At 44.0% G+C, this 19375-nt stretch overlaps 1 protein-coding gene across 2 annotated transcripts in view; it reads right to left on the reverse strand.

The window, feature by feature from the left end:
• Nucleotides 1–19375, reverse strand: part of MGAT5B (alpha-1,6-mannosylglycoprotein 6-beta-N-acetylglucosaminyltransferase B) — a 795006-nt gene that overhangs the window by 491840 nt on the left and 283791 nt on the right. For both annotated transcript variants that reach the window (XM_086930672.1, XM_086930673.1), the window contains exon 3: nucleotides 13943–14090. In XM_086930672.1, coding sequence (XP_086786798.1) covers nucleotides 13943–14090 — 148 coding nt within the window. The remainder of the gene's footprint in view (nucleotides 1–13942; nucleotides 14091–19375) is intronic.

Consider the following 19375-nt stretch of genomic DNA (forward strand, 5'->3'; position numbering starts at 1 on the left):
TCGGGAGGGGGGTTGGAGCGTGCCTGGCACATCCTGTGAAAAAAGAGGGTTTTATGTAAATGCTCGTAAACGGGTTGTACTTAGCTCGTTTTTTGCAGAATGCCAGTAGTCCTGTGTCTGGAGTGCACTCACGCCCTCAACGCTCGCAGCCCACTCTGAACCTTTGTATCACCTCAAAACTGGACCCCGACGATGGGGAGCGGGGCCGGTAACTGAGTATAAATGTGTTCATGCTGCCGATCGGGTTCTTCCGGGTGGGCGTGTCCAGCCAAACCGAGGCTAGGAACGCACCCGCCCAGACTACAAAGGCGCGGCCAGTTTCCAAAACGAGGTTTGGAGACAGGGACCAATGGGGAGCCTAACCGGCATCTATGTCGGTGAATGGCTCTTCGAAATATCATGCGCTTGCCATACTTAGTTATATGAAGAATTGGCAATATTATACAGACATAAGGGGCATTTGCAAAAAAGTGGAATAGATATTATATGGCAAATTGGTACATCGTATGGATGCAAATGCGCTGAATGCGCTGTATGCCTGAATAAGGGTTCTGGATGTCCAGGAATTACAAGAACAGCAGTGGCATTCGTGGTTATTTACAAACAGTAAAACAGAAAATAGCAGTAAATTAACTGCTGGAATGGGATATTATTACAGACGGGCACAGAGAAAGGATGCATACGAAGTTGTTAAGATCATACTACATAAATTATTCATGTTATTGAAGGTTCCAAGACATTCTACTCAGGAAAGCAATTTTAATTGTAGTTACCCTCACGTCACGCCCTTTTCACACAACCAGCTCCGCAGTCTTTCTGGCGTCGCAGCACACCAAAGAGGCACTCGGCCTCTTTGGTGGGGCCCAGTGATGAAGCATGACACTGACTAGGTCGGTGTGTGAGGGCCTTCCAACTCACCCAGAGTGAGTGTGTGACTATTCCTTACCTTGCTCCGTCTTTGTGGCAGTTCTGAGACTGACCTGACCTCTCTGTTTTTGTTTACGTAATATTCCAATCACATCAGGGTTGAGGAGACAGCGACGCGTTTCGCTATTTACGATAGCTTGATCATAGTTCACTTTTTGAACCGTGATCAAGCTATCGTGAATAGCGAAACGCGTCAGCTGTCTCCTCAACCCTGATGTGATTGGAATATTAAAAAAGCTTGAGGAATCAATGATGCCCGCAAGTGCGTTTTTCAAAATTTCCGAAAGGAACTCTTTTACATAGAATCAAGGCGTGGCTCTGCCAGGAATTTCGCGCCAGAACGAGAAGCGCCGGGAGTCCGAGTGACGTTTGAGCTAAACTGGGTGGATATATATATATATATATATATATATATATATATATATATATATATATATATATATATATATATATATATATATATATATATATATATATATATATATACATATGTGTATATATATATATATATATATATATATATATATATATATATATATATATATATATATATATATATATATATATATATATATATATATATATATATATATATATATATATATATATATATATATTCACTACACGAGTTGCCCACAACAGATAAAGCCACAACGCAGCGTGTTGATTCATTTAATCCAAGGAGTACATCAGCCTGGTTTCAGCACACAAATATTGCCAAACGCGTTTCGGGCGTCACAACGCCCTTGATCACTGGCATAGGAGACCCCACAGCTTGAGCAGGCCACCTGAGCAGGCCACCTGAGCACAATAGAATGTCCCGCCCATGTGGGCGTGTGCTGTGAAGGTTTCTGGTAGATGTGGTCTGTTCTGTATTGAAGAACAGACCACATCTACCAGAAACCTTCACAGCACACGCCCACATGGGTGGGACATTCTATTGTGCTCAGGTGGCCTGCTCAAGTTGTGGGGTCTCCTATGCCAGTGATCAAGGGCGCTGTGACGCCCGAAACGCGTTTGGCAATATTTGTGTGCTGAAACCAGGCTGATGTACTCCTTGGATTAAATGAATCAACATGCTGCGTTGTGGCTTTATCTGTTGTGGGCAACTCGTGTAGTGAATTTATAACGGCTAGCCCGGCCGTGGTGAAGCCCCACTGTGTAACATGCAGGTCCATAGTGCAGGATACCAAGAGGCACTACATGGAACAGTGTGTTCGTTCTGAGGAGGATGTAAATAATATCATGCCTTGCTGCAACACATACTCACTGGGGTAAGACTGTTTTTATTTATTTTCCAGGGGACCCACATCGCCCACTGGGGTTGTATTGAAGAACAGACCACATCTACCAGAAACCTTCACAGCACACGCCCACATGGGCGGGACATTCTATTGTGCTCAGGTGGCCTGCTCAAGTTGTGGGGTCTCCTATGCCAGTGATCAAGGGCGCTGTGACGCCCGAAACGCGTTTGGCAATATTTGTGTGCTGAAACCAGGCTGATGTACTCCTTGGATTAAATGAATCAACATGCTGCGTTGTGGCTTTATCTGTTGTGGGCAACTCGTGTAGTGAATTTATAACGGCTAGCCCGGCCGTGGTGAAGCCCCACTGTGTAACATGCAGGTCCGTAGTGCAGGATACTAAGAGGCACTACATGGAACAGTGTGTTCATTCTGAGGAGGATGTAAATAATATCATGCCTTGCTGCAACACATACCCACTGGGGTAAGACTGTTTTTATTTATTTTCCAGGGGACCCACATCGCCCACTGGGGTTGTATTGAAGAACAGACCACATCTACCAGAAACCTTCACAGAACACGCCCACATGGGCGGGACATTCTATTGTGCTCAGGTGGCCTGCTCAAGTTGTGGGGTCTCCTATGCCAGTGATCAAGGGCGCTGTGACGCCCGAAACGCGTTTGGCAATATTTGTGTGCTGAAACCAGGCTGATGTACTCCTTGGATTAAATGAATCAACACGCTGCGTTGTGGCTTTATCTGTTGTGGGCAACTCGTGTAGTGAATATATATATATATATATATATATATATATATATATATATATATATATATACATATATATAAAAATATATATATCCAGGCTCGAAAACTCTGTTTAAATCTCTAAACAAAGTAGAAGCACACCGTGGTGGGTGGTCAAACGTTTTTTAATCCGGCAACAAAAACAGACGCGTTTCGGACGTCTAGTCCTTCGTCAGTGTATAGCTAAACACTGACGAAGGACTAGACGTCCGAAACGCGTCTGTTTTTGTCACCGAATTAAAAAACGTTTGACCACCTACCACGGAGTGCTTCTACTTTATTTGGAGATTTAAACAGAGTTTTCGAGCCTGGATTGTGACACGCGGTACCGGCGTGTTGAAGCACCCGCCCACGAGTGCCCTGGGATTGTTTGGTACAATTGGAGCTTGAATATATATATATATATATATATATATATATATATATATATATATATATATATATATCCATCTCTAGGTTTGCCCCTCTAGTAAGCAGCACGCAGGCACCAGGTTACTGATAAACAGCATTTATTGGTATGGAATCAAACGCCTTTCGATAAATACAACAGCTGACATAGCCGCCTGACGCGCTTCGAAAATCTCTTCTTCAGAGGCTGGCGTCGTCAGAAAAGTGCATGATGGTCTGCATCTCCTTATGAATGCAATATCGTACCGCCATGAATGGGCAGCTCAAATGAGGCTGTACATTGCATTGGGGGAGGTTAAGGCTCCGTAATTAAGTCCTGAATGGATGCGTTATTAATGTCTGTAAATACTAGGTCCTCGGAGGACCTCGACCAGTGTTTCCTTCCTCAATCCGTCTGATGCCCCACTTTAGAAGCACAGAGGTTGCCGTGCTTCGTGGCCCCCGCCCACGGGGTGGTGCTTGCTTGGTGACAGGACGGCCACCTGTATATCCAGCTCTAGATGTGCCCCTCTGGTAAGCAACATGCAGGCACCAGGTTACTGATAAACAGCATTTATTGGTATGGAATCAGACGCCTTTCGATAAATACAACAGCAGACATAGCCGCCTGGCGCGTTTTGAAAATCTCTTCTTCAGAGGCTGTCGTCGTCAGAAAAGTGCATGATGGTCTGCATCTCCTTATGAATGTGATATCGTACACCCATGATTGGGCAGCTTAAATGCGGCTGTACATTGCATTATGGGAGGTGAAGTCTCCGTAATATATATCTGTACACGGATGATCGCCCACCCCTTCTGATTTCGTGCTAAGATCTGATTGGCTGACAACACAACAATCCAGGAATATATATACCTTCTATATGTATATATATGAGTGTGAGTATATATATATATGTTTTTTTTAATTACACCATTTCAAATGCTGCAATTGCCCAACATATCCACTCTTGCGCACCAGTACCAGCACTACGGGTACAGTGCCTGTACAGCTATTAAATCATCATTTGTCTCCAGGAAAACAAAGCTGTCACTGCTGGATTACAGTTCCATTGTATGGTTGCCACTTTATGTATAAATTACTACATTCTATATTTTGATAACTGTGGATTTTGTATTGGCTGAATTAACTGTAAGGTATTGACTGTGTAGTAATTTAGTGATTGTACCAATTGCGTTAATTTCTTATTGTGGGATCATTATTGAACAATTCATGTCTTTTCTACTTTTATATTTTTATTCTTTCATTTAATTTTGAATGCTTGAGTTCCAAAAGTGAAGTTAGTGTATCATTGCTAATGACCTAACCTTTGAAATTCCAATATAGCATGAATTGGTAGTCCTATGTTGATGTTCACCGTTTGTATCACTATTTTGGTGTGAGTGAAATGGATATGATCATGTGGCCTAGTGGGCGGCAGCGTCTCCTGCTCTTACCTGCCATCAGGAGGCAGCAATCGCCAGGACCCTGCTGCTGTGGGTCAAATGGAGGAATCTTGCCAGTGCCCCCTATTGAAGTGCGCCAGCCATGGGGAGGCAAACACAGGGACCGACACGGGGCTAGCTACCCCATTGCCACTGATCCGTAATCCTGGAGTGCCAGCCTAGTTTTTTCTGGAAACTAATGGTGAATATATTAATTAAGGGGCAGATTTAAAAGCCCCTTGCAACACTTTTGTGTTGCCGTTGCATCACTTTTGTGAGGTAGAGGTGGCGTAAAAAAACATGGCAAGTTTAAAACATGACGCATCTAGTGAGATGCATCACGTTGTAAAGCTCTGTTTCACATTATACCTGCATCAGGTCTAATGGATGCAGTGTGGGCATTCCGACTCAGGAAAACCTTATAAAAGTGACGCAGTGAAATCTACAAGATTTCACTGCGTCACTTCTCGGACGCCACTGCGTCAAAACCATACGCCTCTTTGAAGAAGGCGTAATGAGTGACACAGTGTAGTGGGAATAGGCCTCAAAATGCATTGCTGGAGTTGCATCATGCTTGCGACATAACTCCAGCAATGCGTGACTTTTGCCCCAACAAATTTGTAAGAATTTCTGACGCACTGCCAATCCTTGTGCCATGGTGCGCCGTATTGTAAAGACAGCGCATCCATAGTGGCGCAAGGGTTTCTCAGGGTGGGGCAGGGAAAGTGACGCATCTATACAGATGTGTCACTTTCTTTTAAAACTGCCCCTTAGTTTATTATGAAGGCACTAAGAATCCCTGGACTCAAAGAGCAGGTGTGAGAGGTCAAGGTAGACCCTGATGAGGCAAAAGAAGAGAAGGCATTGGCATCTCTTGCTTCAGGAAGTCACTCTCACTCTACCTGTGCACTGAGGCTGTGTGGTGGCAGAGTGTGTTGATCTTAAAAACCGATCTGGTTCAAAATCAGGCAAAGTACCCTAACAGTTAATCCCCTTTGACTATATGGCCCATTGTTAACTAACATATCATTGAAACCAAGACATTTACACTAATCGGATAAACTGGTGAATTTTTCATCCAGAGTCTCTTTTTAGAACGTGCTACTCTTTTTTAAGCATATTTTATTTTGAGTTCCTCTAGAGCACTGGTACTGGCACTCATAGTACGGCCCGTGGGCCGCCAGTGGCCCGACAGGCCTTTACTGGCGGCCCGCGACCTTGCCTTGCAGTTTCCACAGCCAGCAGTAAACACAGAAGATGACCAAAGGACATACGTAGTCAATACGTATTAAATAGATATTCACTACATATGCTCCTGCGGCTATCTTCTGTGTTTATTGCCAGGCCTCAGTACCTTCAGAAAGCTTCCTAAAAGGCCCTTTTAAAAGTCAGCTGTAAGCGCTTTCCCAGCGGACTTTTATGGGAGTTTTGGGAAGCTTCCTGTTTGGACGTAGACAGATAGAAAGACAGATAGAAACAGAAACAGACAAAGATAGAGAAAGGGACAGATAGAGATAGAGACCGGGACATAGAGGGGCAGACAGAGAAAGGGACAGCTAGAGACAGAGCCAGATAGAGAAAGGGACAGACAGATAGAGGCAGAGACAGATAGAGGCAGAGGCAGATAGAAACAGATAGAGGCAGAGACAGAGATAAAGACAGAGACAAAGACAGAGATAGAGACAGAGAGAGAGAGATAGAGACAGGTGGAGGCAAGGAGAGACAGATAGAGGCAGAGGCAGACAGAAACAGATAGACAGGGACAGACAGGCAGAGACAGGGACAGAGAGACAGGCAGAGACAGATAGAGGCAGAGACACAGGCAGCAACAGATAGAGGCAGAGACACAGGCAGATTGAGACAGACTGAGACAGACAGAGATAGAGGCTGAGACAGATAGAGGCAGAGACAGACAGAGGCAGAGACAGACAGAGACAGAGATGGAGACAGGGACAGATAGGCAGGGACAGACAGAGACAAGGACAGAGAGACAGATAGAGGCAGATACAGATAAAGGCAGAGACAGAGGCAGGTAGAGGCAGAGCCAGAATAAGACAGACAGAGATAGAGACTGAGATAGAGGCAGGGACAGATAGACGCAGAGACAGGTAGAGGCAGAGACAGATAGAGGCAGAGACAGACAGAGATAGAGACAGAGACAGACTGAGGCAGACAGGGACAGAGACTGGTAGAGGCAGAGACAGACGAAGAGAAAGATGGAGAGACAGACAGAGAGACAGACAGAGAAACAGACAGAGAGAGAGGGAGACGGAAAGAGAGGGAGGGAGAGGGAGGGAGACAGACAGAGGGAAAAAGACAGAGGGAGGAGGAAGACAGAAGGAGGAGGTACACAGAGAGAGGAGGGAGGCAGAGGGAGGAGGGAGGCAGAGGGAGGGAGACAGGGAGGGGGGAGGGGGACAGACAGAGGGAGACAGAGGGAGACGGACGCAGGGAGACAGAGGGAGACTGACACAGGGGAGATCTTAGTAACCGATCTGGTTTGAAATCAGGCAAAGTACCCTAACAGTTAATCCCCTTTGACTATATGGCCCATTGTTGACTAACATATCATTGAAACCAAGACATTTAAACTAATCCGATAAACTGGTGAATTTTTCATCCAGAGTCTCTTTTTAGAACTTGCTACTCTTTTTTAAGCATATTTTATTTTGAGTTCCTCTAGAGCACTGGTACTCATAGTATGGCCCGTGGGCCGCCTGTGGCCCGACAGGCCTTCACTGGTGGCCCGCGACCTTGCCTTGCAGTTTCCATGGCCAGCAGTAAACACAGAAGATGACCAAATGACATACGTCATATATGAGAGGGAGACGGACACAGGGAGACAGAGGGAGACAGATACGGGGAGACAGAGTGAGGAGGGAGACAGACAGAGGGAAACAGGCAGAGGGAGTCAGCCAGAGGGAGACAGACAGAGGGAGAGAAGGAGAGAGGGAGATAGAGAGAGGGAGGGAGACAGAGGGAAGGGAGACAGAGGGAGAGAGAGATGGAGGGAGACAGAGAGAGACAGAGAGAGAGAGGGAGGGAGACAGAGAGAGAGAGGGAGACAGATAGACGGAGTGAGACAGAGGAAGACAGAGTGAGAGGGAGACATAGAGGGAGGGAGAGAGGGAGGATGGCAGATAGTGAGGGAGAGAGGGAGGGAGACAGAGAGGGAGAGAAAGAGGGAGGGAGACAGAGAGGGAGGGAGACAGAGGGAGGGAGACAGATGGAGAGAGAGGGAGAGAGAGAGGGATAGATAGAGATGTATGTATGCCGGGTTTGGTGGCTCAGTGGACAAATGCATCCACTGCAGGGGGCGTTGTGTACAATCTCATAGTCCCAGTTTTTTTTTGTTCTAGCCGTGCCCCTCCCCCATTGACCCCGCCCCCACTGGTGCGGCCCTCGGCCACAAACCACACTGTAAATTTGGCCCCCGGGAGTACCCATGCTTTAGAGTGTCTTTTGTGTGTGCGCAGAATGAAATCTAGTTTTCGTAATGAACTCTGCTGCTTGATTGGGATGTTTTATTTTCACACAAGGGCGTTGGCAGGTCATATGCTTTGTAGATATGCAGCGCTTCTTTGCTTCTCGAAAAAGAGAATAAACATTTATGGACTGTGACAACAAAAAAAACTTGGATCTTTTAGACAGAGATTCTGTGGCGAGCTGGGGTGAGACAGCATGTCTCAGCTTCGATGAGCTGACATCTTGAGGAGAGGTAATTGTGCGAGCTTGAACAGTGTGACAGGCAGCTTCTCTGGGCAGCCTCCAGAGAAGGTAGAGCATGTAATCAGATAGCATGTCCTCTTATCACAAGGACTCAATTTGGAATCCGTTGAAAGGGCACCTGGCAACAAGAATCTGGGAAGACTTCATTCTGGGGCATGTAAGTGCAGAGTCTGGTCGGCGTGAAAATGGACTGAAATACCTAGGTTACAATAAATGAGGTGAAATAGATCAGCATCGCTCACAGTTTACTTTTCTCTTCGACTTTCTCAGACAATGGCAGGTGGTGTAAGGAGGCGACGCATACACTGTGTGCTGGGCAAACTCTGATGTTACTCTGACAAGATGCTTGTCAGATGCCTCCTCAAGATGTCTAAACAGGGTGTACGTGTTCAATGTCTCTGTAAATGATGGAGCCAGGCGAAGAATCAATAAGGCAGGTCTTTCTGAATAATGCATGCATTCCTGGAGGCTGGCATAGGAAATCATCAAACTTTAAACAAAATGGGATTGAAAGATAGAGGAAGAGTCTGGGCAAAATCTATCCAAGATCGTTTTACTCAAAATTTAACAAGAAAAATCCTAAACCTTAACCCATAATTGCACACTATCATTGCTGATCTCTATAACTAGACCTCTTCTTCCATATGCCTAGCACTGCCCATGAACAGGGGGTTTCCAGAGATCCTACATTAACTCCTACATCTAACACTATAGCAGATACAATGGGTCTGCTCTCAGTAGCATCTGCCCACCACTGTTTTTCTGCCCATCCGCTGTTGTCACCCATCTGCCACAACAGAGAGCTAGGTTAGCAATATAAACCTCATTGGTCAACTTCACCGTCCTCAGGTTCCTTCTTCTGATAATCATTAATATGCATCCCAAGGCTACATCACTCATCCTCTGGGGACACGTCTTTCACCTTCACCATACCAGACCAACTATCCTTCTCTACTACAGGGTCTGTCAATGTTCCCCGCTACACAGCACCCAGGCACTTATCCAACACTTCACACTCCATTTATTGTTAGGTCCTCAGGCTAATACTAAGAAGACCAACCCCCGGTCATCCTTATCAGACCTCTTAAACTCTTGCATCCCCTGTATCTAGATTCCAGCCAAGAACCAACTGATGACCCATCCCCCTTTCCAGAGATGAAAAGAAACCATGTCCAATGCTGCAGATCAAAGTGATTTCCATATCTCCTTCCCACCATTATTGGCTACCAAAAGCGACTATGCCTCTTTTGCAATCTGCTCAAAACCAGGTTGGCTATAACGAACGTCAACAACATCCTGACTTAATCATTGACATGCATCGCTTTTAGCCCTGATTGAGACCCAGTTCACAGAATAATCAACCCGAGTTCTCTCTGATCGAATTACTTCCACCTACAATATACTTCAATAGAACAGTGACACTGGTCGAAGGTGCAAATTGACTAATACTTAACCAGTACAATTGCCATCAAGTCGTTCCAAGAGCCAACCTCCAAATCTTTCAATTAGATACTCATTACTTTTGTAACTAACTCTGTGTCCTTCTTGAGTTTGCACTTGCCTACAATGCCACAAGTTGCTTTTCTTTTCCCCGCCAACACCCTTGAACTGACCGAAGCTATTCTCTTATTTTTGAGGCACGCAATGCTTATTGTAAACCTGAAATTGAGGGAATGACTTGTGAAACTTGCAAACCCATCAAGTGATCCCAGATATAGATATAAAAATTGCTTTTGAAACTTACTCAAGAACTGAGGCCTGAAACAACCACAACCTTGACATCCTAAGTCTTACATGCAAAAACAACAAGTTGATGGAAGCAATGCTTGAATTACTCTTACTACTGGCATTCACTCAGGGTTGTATCACAATCTATCCCTCCCCCATGCCACCTTATTTTGGACCCAGCTATATGCAAACCAGTCTGGACCCTGTTCCTCAAGTGAAAAGCCTATCCCAAACAGCCAGGCCAGGTCATTCCTGAACTGGAACAATGCAATCTCTGACTGGTTTCGCACTACTTAGGGTTCTTTAGCTCGGTATAGCCTAGTTCCAGTGGCACAGAGAGCCCAGGACTCACATCTGGTCATACCCATTGCACTCAGGGTGGCAAATGCAAAAACAACAAGGTGATGGATGGAATGTTTGAATTAATCATAGCCACTGACGAAGAAGGACATGCATGCCCAGACTTGGGTCCTATGTACACTGTGTCACTGGCACCGAGCTGTACCCTGCTGAGGAGCCCATAACTAGGGTGAAAATGGTCCTGGGCTGCTTGTGTTCTGAAAAACTCACCAAAGACCCAAACTCCATCCCTACAGATATTTCATTCTCAGTTTAACTAAATGTTATTTCCAAGCAAGGATCATAAAATTCTCCCAAAGAGATTTAGAGAACGGACACTTTGCCTATGCCGTGATCCTGTCCATTCAAGAAAATGTGTGACAAGCTGGGGACAGAGTACAGTAGTGCCTAGGGCGGAACAGCAGACATTTGCGCTTGCATTTATGTTCTTCCCCATTACAGAAGGGACGGAAGATGTTCATTCGCGGTGCTGTTAGCGCCCAAAAAAGATAACCCTTGTGAGGGAAAACAGATAGCCCCGGACCAAGAAGCTCTCTCCAGGAGGTGCAGTCACAGACAAATTGAATGGAAAGGATGGCTGCCCCTCTTCAAAGGCAGATCAGTCCTCCCACAGTGAATGACTGTACAGCAGTTTATAATCACAATGACATATTTCACTGCTGCTCCTTCTCCAGCCCAGCCTGTCACTCAGAAGGTTTGCCTCTCTGGTGGAGACAGTACTTTCTTGTAATAGGATGTAGGATTCTGGTCGGAACTGAAGTTGCCCAAACAATGTGTGCAACTGTGTAAACATGTACTGTCTGGCAGACTTTGAAATACAGCATCTTTTGTTCTATTGAAACTCTCCAGTTTACAACTCCAATCCGACATCAGTGAGGTGGTCCCTTCAAAAACAGTAGGCTTCTGTTGGAACTCCACTCTCATGCAATCCCTCATAAATGTAGCTCTGAATCAAATGAAAGGGAGTAGGACAGCAGCTCTCTTCACATGTTCACACTCTTATCTGAGGCTAAAGTAATCAAGATACTAACGTTTACCAACTCTCCTTATCAAACAAAGAAGTATGCAGCACCAGTGCAACTGAACTGGGCTTATCTCTCCTTGTACAATTAATCACAAGACTCATGGTTTAATAGTTGCCAGAAGCTCACATCTGGTCATGGCCACTTACACCAGCATGCATATTAAATGCCTGCCAACAGGACACCCACACCTGGGCTGCCCGTCTTCACCAAGGGCTTCAGAGATGAGGGTTTGTCTCAGCAAGTCGTCCTGGCGGTATTTGAAAGCCTGCTCAGGGTATATTGCCATATTTTGGCCCATGCTATGACACTGAAACTACCATTATGAGTAGTCAGGACGCGCTCCACGCATTCTCTAATACCACTCAATCCATGTAGGACTTTTGACGGCATTGAAGGGCCATTCTTCCGCATTGCCTGCAAAACGTGTACGCAATACTAGGTCTGATGGCTGAGTGGAATAATGCATCCACTATCAGTGGTTGACCAAGTTCACCACCTTGGCAAGTCTACTCAGCCTTTCATTCTCCTTAGGTGGATACAGTGAGTACCATTGCGTTGATTAACTATCAACAATTTTTTCCCCTCACGCACTTACTAGGTGAAAACTCCCAAAGTTATTGACATGAGAATCGTCTTTATCACCAACCTAATATTTGAACCACAGATCAATTGCAAAGTGAGTCATCCATTACTCAATGGTCGATTTTGGTGTTCTCTCAATTCACCTCCCACGTGATCTTTAGCTATGCCTTGATAATGTCCTGCCTTGGCTACTACAACAGCATCTATGTGGAACTCCAATGCAAAATATGTAACACAATCCCCGAAGCCGAACACTGGCTACCATTCCAAGGGAAAGTTGACACTTGGATCCAAAAATGAATTTGTAAACAAATAAATGTCAGTGTCCCAGTCAGAAGGCCACTGCAGCTTGCACCAGCGCTGCCAATGACAGCAACATCACAAACAACCATCACACTCATACAAGTGTGACAATGCACATGTCGCCTAAGCAATTCCTATAGCTTTGGGTGGCAGGTTATAGTGATTGTAATGTATATTTAATTATAAGACAACTGTTGTTATGCACCTCACACAATCAGATAAACAACGCTGCCATCTGGCAGGCTGTTATAGGAACCAGTGTTTACAATGAAGTGCCGGTGCCGAGAACCAGAAACCACTGGGTCAAATTATGCACTGCCAGGACCTCTACTCCCCACACCCCCACCCACCCACCTTCCACGCCCTGCCTGCAAAACAATACTTTCCTACTACCAGCCTGTCTTTCCTATGAGTTACTACCTTTCGAGCATCCTTGAATCTGTTGTCCCGCCATACATTGAAATTGGTAGTAATGTGAAGGATCCCTGCATAGCCCAATGGCACTCCTTTTGTTCTTTCCTCTACGGACTCCAATGACATCTGCTCAAAGATTTCTGATGAAGGCCAGACTACGGGCTTCGGTGACTTCTGATCGCACCACGGCCCCTACATAGTATGTGCTCTATGCAAATCCAATAAAAAACTATTAGCAACTGGCATTTTGGTATCATCTGTTCAAATCGTGAGCCTTAAACCACACATGAGTGCCTGAATAGTAGGAAGTCCTTGTTTGGACACATCTGAACACTTTTTTCAAGGAGCTTCTTGTTAATTGTATTCAACACAGCACCGGTCTACCCAGGGATCAGTAGAACACCACGAAGACAATCAAACCTGCATCTACCATTGACTGTATTTCAACCCCACTCTTTGTATCTAGCAGCAAGTCACCTAGCGAGGGATATGCCCCAAAACAAGACATGTAAATGTCCATTTGAGAGATTATTCTATTGAAATTGTTCCCATCTTGGCAATGGATGACCCAGGTCACCTATATACCCTCTAACCAGGAAACTTAGGCACTCTCCTATGTATGTATGCAACATAGAAGAGTAGATTGCATGAGACAGTTTTTCTTTTATATCATTAACATTAAAGCATGTGCATGTAACCTATCATGGATGATTGATTAAGGAGTGCACGGAATGACGTCCAGCCCAGTAGACTCTTTCAAATAGTGTCCTTGGTGTGTTTGCGCAGAGACTGTGATCTGTCAGTGGATCTACCCAAACACTGTCAGTGGAAGAGGCTGGTGATTTCTTTCCCATTAACTAGATCCATTTAAATACAGAACTGTCCAAGAACTAGTGGACTCTCTCCTAAAAAGTTGTGACTTGTTTTGTGAGTAGCGCAATACCTGAACAGAATGACTGACCAGGAGTAAGGGCCAGCTTCAGCACTGCACTGACCTGTCAAGGGAGTAGTGTGCCAGCTCGTCCACTTTGCGCAACTCACTGCTGTTCTCGAGCCGGGCCAGCATGTCCATCCTCTTCATAATGACCTCCAGCATGTAGCTCATTTTCCGTAGCACTCCCCGCGACTCTGGGCTGCCTGTCACTGCAAATAGAGAAAGACAAGAGGCTTAGAGGGTGTATTTTGGCACTGCAACAAACATTCCTGACAGTGGTCCACAGTCATTCTGACCGGAATCAGCCTGTGAATCCCACAAGGATTCACACAACCAGAACTTCCGGGGTACTTCAATCTTTACAGTAAGAACTCTGGATCTTGCAAGAATGCGACTCACCAAAGCAATTGAGTCCACTCCCTGCTAAGGCAGGGCAGCCCATGCCGCCACAGACCGTACCTCTTTGACTTCCATTGCTTCAAACATTCCACCCTTGTATCATTATGCCTTTCCCATCCCTCTCACTTCCCTACACTCCACGGTTTATGTGCCAAAGATCAAAGACTGCCTATGCAGTCATCAAAGCTGTCTTTAAAGAAGTTAAACCTTATTAAGGCAAGCTCAGCATGCAAAACTAAATACGGAGAGTCAAACAAGCCAAAATCAAATATTACAATATAAAAAGAAATAAAAAGCGAGTGCATCATTTCAAACAGGAGTGTCATTTTAAAGCTATAAAAAGACGCTCTTTATTTCTCCCAGGCACAGCTACCCATCATAAATTAATCCATTCAACTGCTCTTTCCTTTTCTCGATTAAATGCTCTCTAATACTAATTGAATTCATCAAAGTAAATCAAATCTCATTATTACTGCATATAAATAATGTTCTTGATGTTACAATCTTAAAAGACTTAGTTCGCATTTAACATAAATGAAAAGCGAGAAAACAATAGCTTTTGATGCTATAAATATATTTTAAATGTACTATTTGTGACCAACACATTCATTAGTGAAGAGCGATAAAAATAAGAAAAACAAAGGCCAAACAGCGAAAATGAAATCTTCATTTCCATTTTGGCAATCACCTGCAGTCATAATTCTAGTAGTTTTATCCAGTCACCTTTTTATTTTAAAAAAAATCTTAGATTACTACTACCACCTGCATTTTAAACCTTTCTAATTCTCCAGGTAAAAACTTCAGATGGACAAAAAATAATATTGAGTTATAAGTGTTGTAAAGTGGCGAGCTTTGCACTTACACAAAGTTGTGAAATGTGTCACTTTCATAGAGCTTTGGTTTTGGGTAAAAAGTCCCACAATAAACATTTATCACTCACCATAATGTTTTGCGAGATAATTTTGCCCCCAAAAGTAGGTGTGATGCTTTTCCTAGGAAAACGTACTGTATAAAATACATTGCAAGAGAAGGCTAACGTTAAAACAACGTTATAACGTTGACAAAGGCGAATTTCACTTTATCCTTCTAATATCAATACCGAAAAGTTTTTAATTCTGATTACTGAGATTCCACTTTTAGAAAAATTTGGAAATAAATCAGGCAAATACAGTGCCAGTTTAAAAGATCGACAAATATTCTGTGACTGATGATATGCATAGTCGTTCCATGTGAATGATTTTCAATCCATTTTTTATGTTAAATAGAGCCATACCATCCATCACTTCAGCAGAAGAATTTAGGGGCGACATATACAATGATCATAATGTGTGTAAAATTCATCTGAAGGCCGATAGCCTTCACAGTAATTTATTCACTCACTTCTGTTGCTGCCTGATAGTTTTTTCAATATAAAGTACGCTCTGGTAGAGGACGAGTAGCCATAATCACCTGCCAATTTGTCGTGTACATTGTAAAGTGGGTAATTAACTTTCCCCATGACACTCGGAATTGATTAGCATGAATAGACTTAATCATTATTTCAGCCACTGAAAGGAGAGATTGACATTCTTTGGGCATCAAGACAACCAGTTCTTAGGGGTGATGACAGCATCACTTTCTATCCATGTGTGGAATGCTTTCCATTGGCAAAGTATCAGATTCACTTCGAGCAAATTGGAATGTGCCACATTAGCACACATGGCGTAATATATTGTGTCGTTGCAGGACATGATGTTTTGCAAGTCTTCATGGACCATCAGTTGTGAGCTGTGAGCAAGCTGTTGTCCATGAACTGCTTTCAGCACAGCAGCTGTTTCAGACGATCAAAGGGGGGCTGCACCTTGACATAATTGTCTAGGGTTGTACCACAATTCCTTTCGTCCTAGAGGACACATTTAAGACGACTATTAGCAACCTGAAAGCAATGAGCAGATTTTTCCTCTGACAGGCTAACAGCGCCAGTCTCTTGGTTCCTTGGAGAGCCTCATAATGTAAGCTAGTGAATTAATAAGTGGGTTGGATGGTGGGCCACCACAAAAATGAAAGCCATTAACAACTTAGGTCCAGGCAAATGTAACAATAAATTAAACAAAAGATCAACTCCCAGTAGCTATGCCTAATAGCAGATAGGTGTAACTTAGTGAAAATCTGCAGAGCATTTAGCAGTACCAAAATAGCTAAAAATAAATCAACAACAAACAGTATAAAAAAAAAACTTTATGGGAAGATCTTGGCCATGTACCAATATGCCCACCTTCTAGGAAGCTCTGCAATGAGCTGCACCGCATCCCTAATTTATGGAGCAACCTTGACCATTACCGGGCAAACGTGACATGGTCCTCACAGATTAAATTGTTGGCCATTGAAATTTAAAGAGCTACTATGGTGCGGCAAGGTTGATATTGGACCACGTGCCCTATATCTACCGGCTCCAGAGAGAAAACACTCAGCAATCACCACTCACAGCTGCTGAACTCCTTAGAATTCTGAAGCACCACTTTCCTTCAGCCACCCACACAGGGAAAGGCGGCACAACCAGGCCATTCTGAGAGGTGCCGGAACTGTCATCGTGAGCTGGATTTGCAAGCCGCCTCTCTTATGCTCTACCATGAAACACAGCCCTCATCACCCTGAAACTAACCGTGTGCGTTAGCGCAAATGCACAGAAGGCTAACGGAGCATTACATACCTACACTGCCAGCAAGAAATGACAATAACAGCAAAACCCTGAACCTGCAATTTGGGTCTTGCTGGGGTCTATATTTACAGCACCTGATCACCACCACCAGGTGACTTTCTTCTTTGCTCCATAAGGAAACTCATGCATCACCCTACTACCACCTAGTGAGGACGTTTAGATACTGTACCCTGCCAAGACAATAAATGACAGAAACAATCAACAAGAACACTAATTGTGGTGGTATTCTAAACTGGATGCATGAGCTTAAAGACATTAATGCCTCCATTACTATTGTGGAATCCTCAATACTAGAGACTATAAGGGAGTTGTAATCGAAATATACAGAACCGTTATTCTTCACAACCCAACTTGGCATCTCTGAAATTCGCCTCACTGTCCTAGAAAAAAGGTTGATGAAATTCTTGAGTAGAATATGGATGTTTGGCAGCCTAAAGAAAACAGACAGACATAGAATACTGCAGTAGAAGGGACAAGGTGCAGTAATATGGCCTCCCTGAAACAAAAGAAGGAGATAATATGTAGGGTTTTTTCCAACTTTATTCCCAAATTGCCTGAGGTTGATTTCCATCAGCCCCTCGAATTCCAACAGGCAAACAGACTACAACCGAGGAAAAGCTTGACCAGTGATTCCCAAAGACCGATCATAATGTTCCTCCTCCGCCACCAGCATACGAGATTTAACTTGCAAACAGCATACCAACATGGTCTTTGTAGTACCTACAGGGCCTCCAACCTATCATTTGATGCAGAATACTCTTATGGGATCAGTGTGACCTACAGAAAACGTCTTGCTCTTCATCCAGTGCTAAAACAGTGTGAATTTAATTGTGGCCTCATAGGTCCGGCAGGTATGATGGGGACGACGAAAGAATACAATAATTTACAGATCCCCAGGAACTAACATCATTCTTGGAAATGGCAAACTGTCACCATCCAATAGAAGTGTCGCCGTCCTTGCATGGAGGAAGTGATTCCTCAACAGATCCGCTACAAGTCACGCTGGACCTCTCCAAGTCATCACCTGGCTCTCTACAACTCGACACAGATATTATACTAAAGAATCCTCCTCATGGAGATGCTCACTCTCAAGACATAGAGAAAGCCAAATCTCAGCTCAGGGCCTGGTAGCTAATGTTCTGTAACATCCTCACATAATGCAGACAAATCTTCTATAGAACTGTTACCCTGAGCAATGTTTATGGATTTTAATATTGATCAATATGTAACTGAATTGTTCATCTCATAATTTTAGTTTCAGAGTACAACCCATGGACTTTCTGGAGGGTTTCCACTCTTATAAAGCAGGGAAAGGTTAGTGTTCTGTAGTGCCCAAATCTTTTAGATTTCACAACTACGGCCTGGCCACCCTGTGGTCTTTCTTTAGATACATGTTTCAGATATACAAACCTACTGCTAACTCCTCCATCCGTACTAGACCGCGAGCCTAGAGCTGTAGTATATGGCTCACCGTATTAGGAATATCCAGAACTAAGGCCCTCTCACTCTGGTCTCTCAAAGTGAATGGCTTCACCAATTCTGTCAAGAGATAAAAATGTATTTTCCATCTCAGGGTTTATGAAACCAACCACAGCTCTACCACAAGCAACCCATGTATCATTGGCAGAAGCAGACAACCTTCGTTGCAACTGAGTTGGCAAAATGATAGCAGCATCCGATGTTAACACCTTAAATGCTCCAAATGTTTTGGTTACTCGATTTTTCAGGAAGGAAGTGGTAGCTATCCTAATCTACAAAAACTTACCAGCGAGAATACTGAAACTTGGGCAGACCTGGAGGGCTTTTATGCCTTCGTTAAATTTGTTCTCCATAAACACACCCTGGGAATTGGTTCCGTCTATTTGCCCAATACCGGCAAATGTTTTCCTCGCCCGGACAGGATCCTCACAGAAATTGGACATAGAGAAGTCATTATTGGAGGAGAGTGGAACTTAACAGCAGATCTGATGCTAGACTGGTTGGGATGAACAGGCTTTCAAAATACTACTGATAGGGGAGGGCTCCCTTACTTAATATTAGATCACTCTTGGAGACTTTTTCACTCTACCAAACAGGAGTACACTTTTTTTTTATCTTACACGTACAGAACGGAATACAGGACAGTCTGACTCAAGCTACAATCCTCCCTTGAATCTCCAACTGTACTATTGGTTTTGGTTGTGTATCAACTCATGCCCTGATCAATTTACAGAATAACCTAAGCCTTTAGACCCCAGCAGATTAAACTTGGAAAATGGAGACCCTTAAGTATAAACAACCTTCAGAAAAGAAGACCTTGTTACGATACCTCAAGAATTATTTAGATCTCAATACAAACTCAGCATACTCTTTACAAAAAATTTCTGGAAAGTCTTATTTGCAAGGTCTTCTCGTGAG

This window comes from Lissotriton vulgaris, chromosome 7, assembly GCF_964263255.1.
Source record: "Lissotriton vulgaris chromosome 7, aLisVul1.2, whole genome shotgun sequence".
NCBI classification, from domain to species: domain Eukaryota; kingdom Metazoa; phylum Chordata; class Amphibia; order Caudata; family Salamandridae; genus Lissotriton; species Lissotriton vulgaris.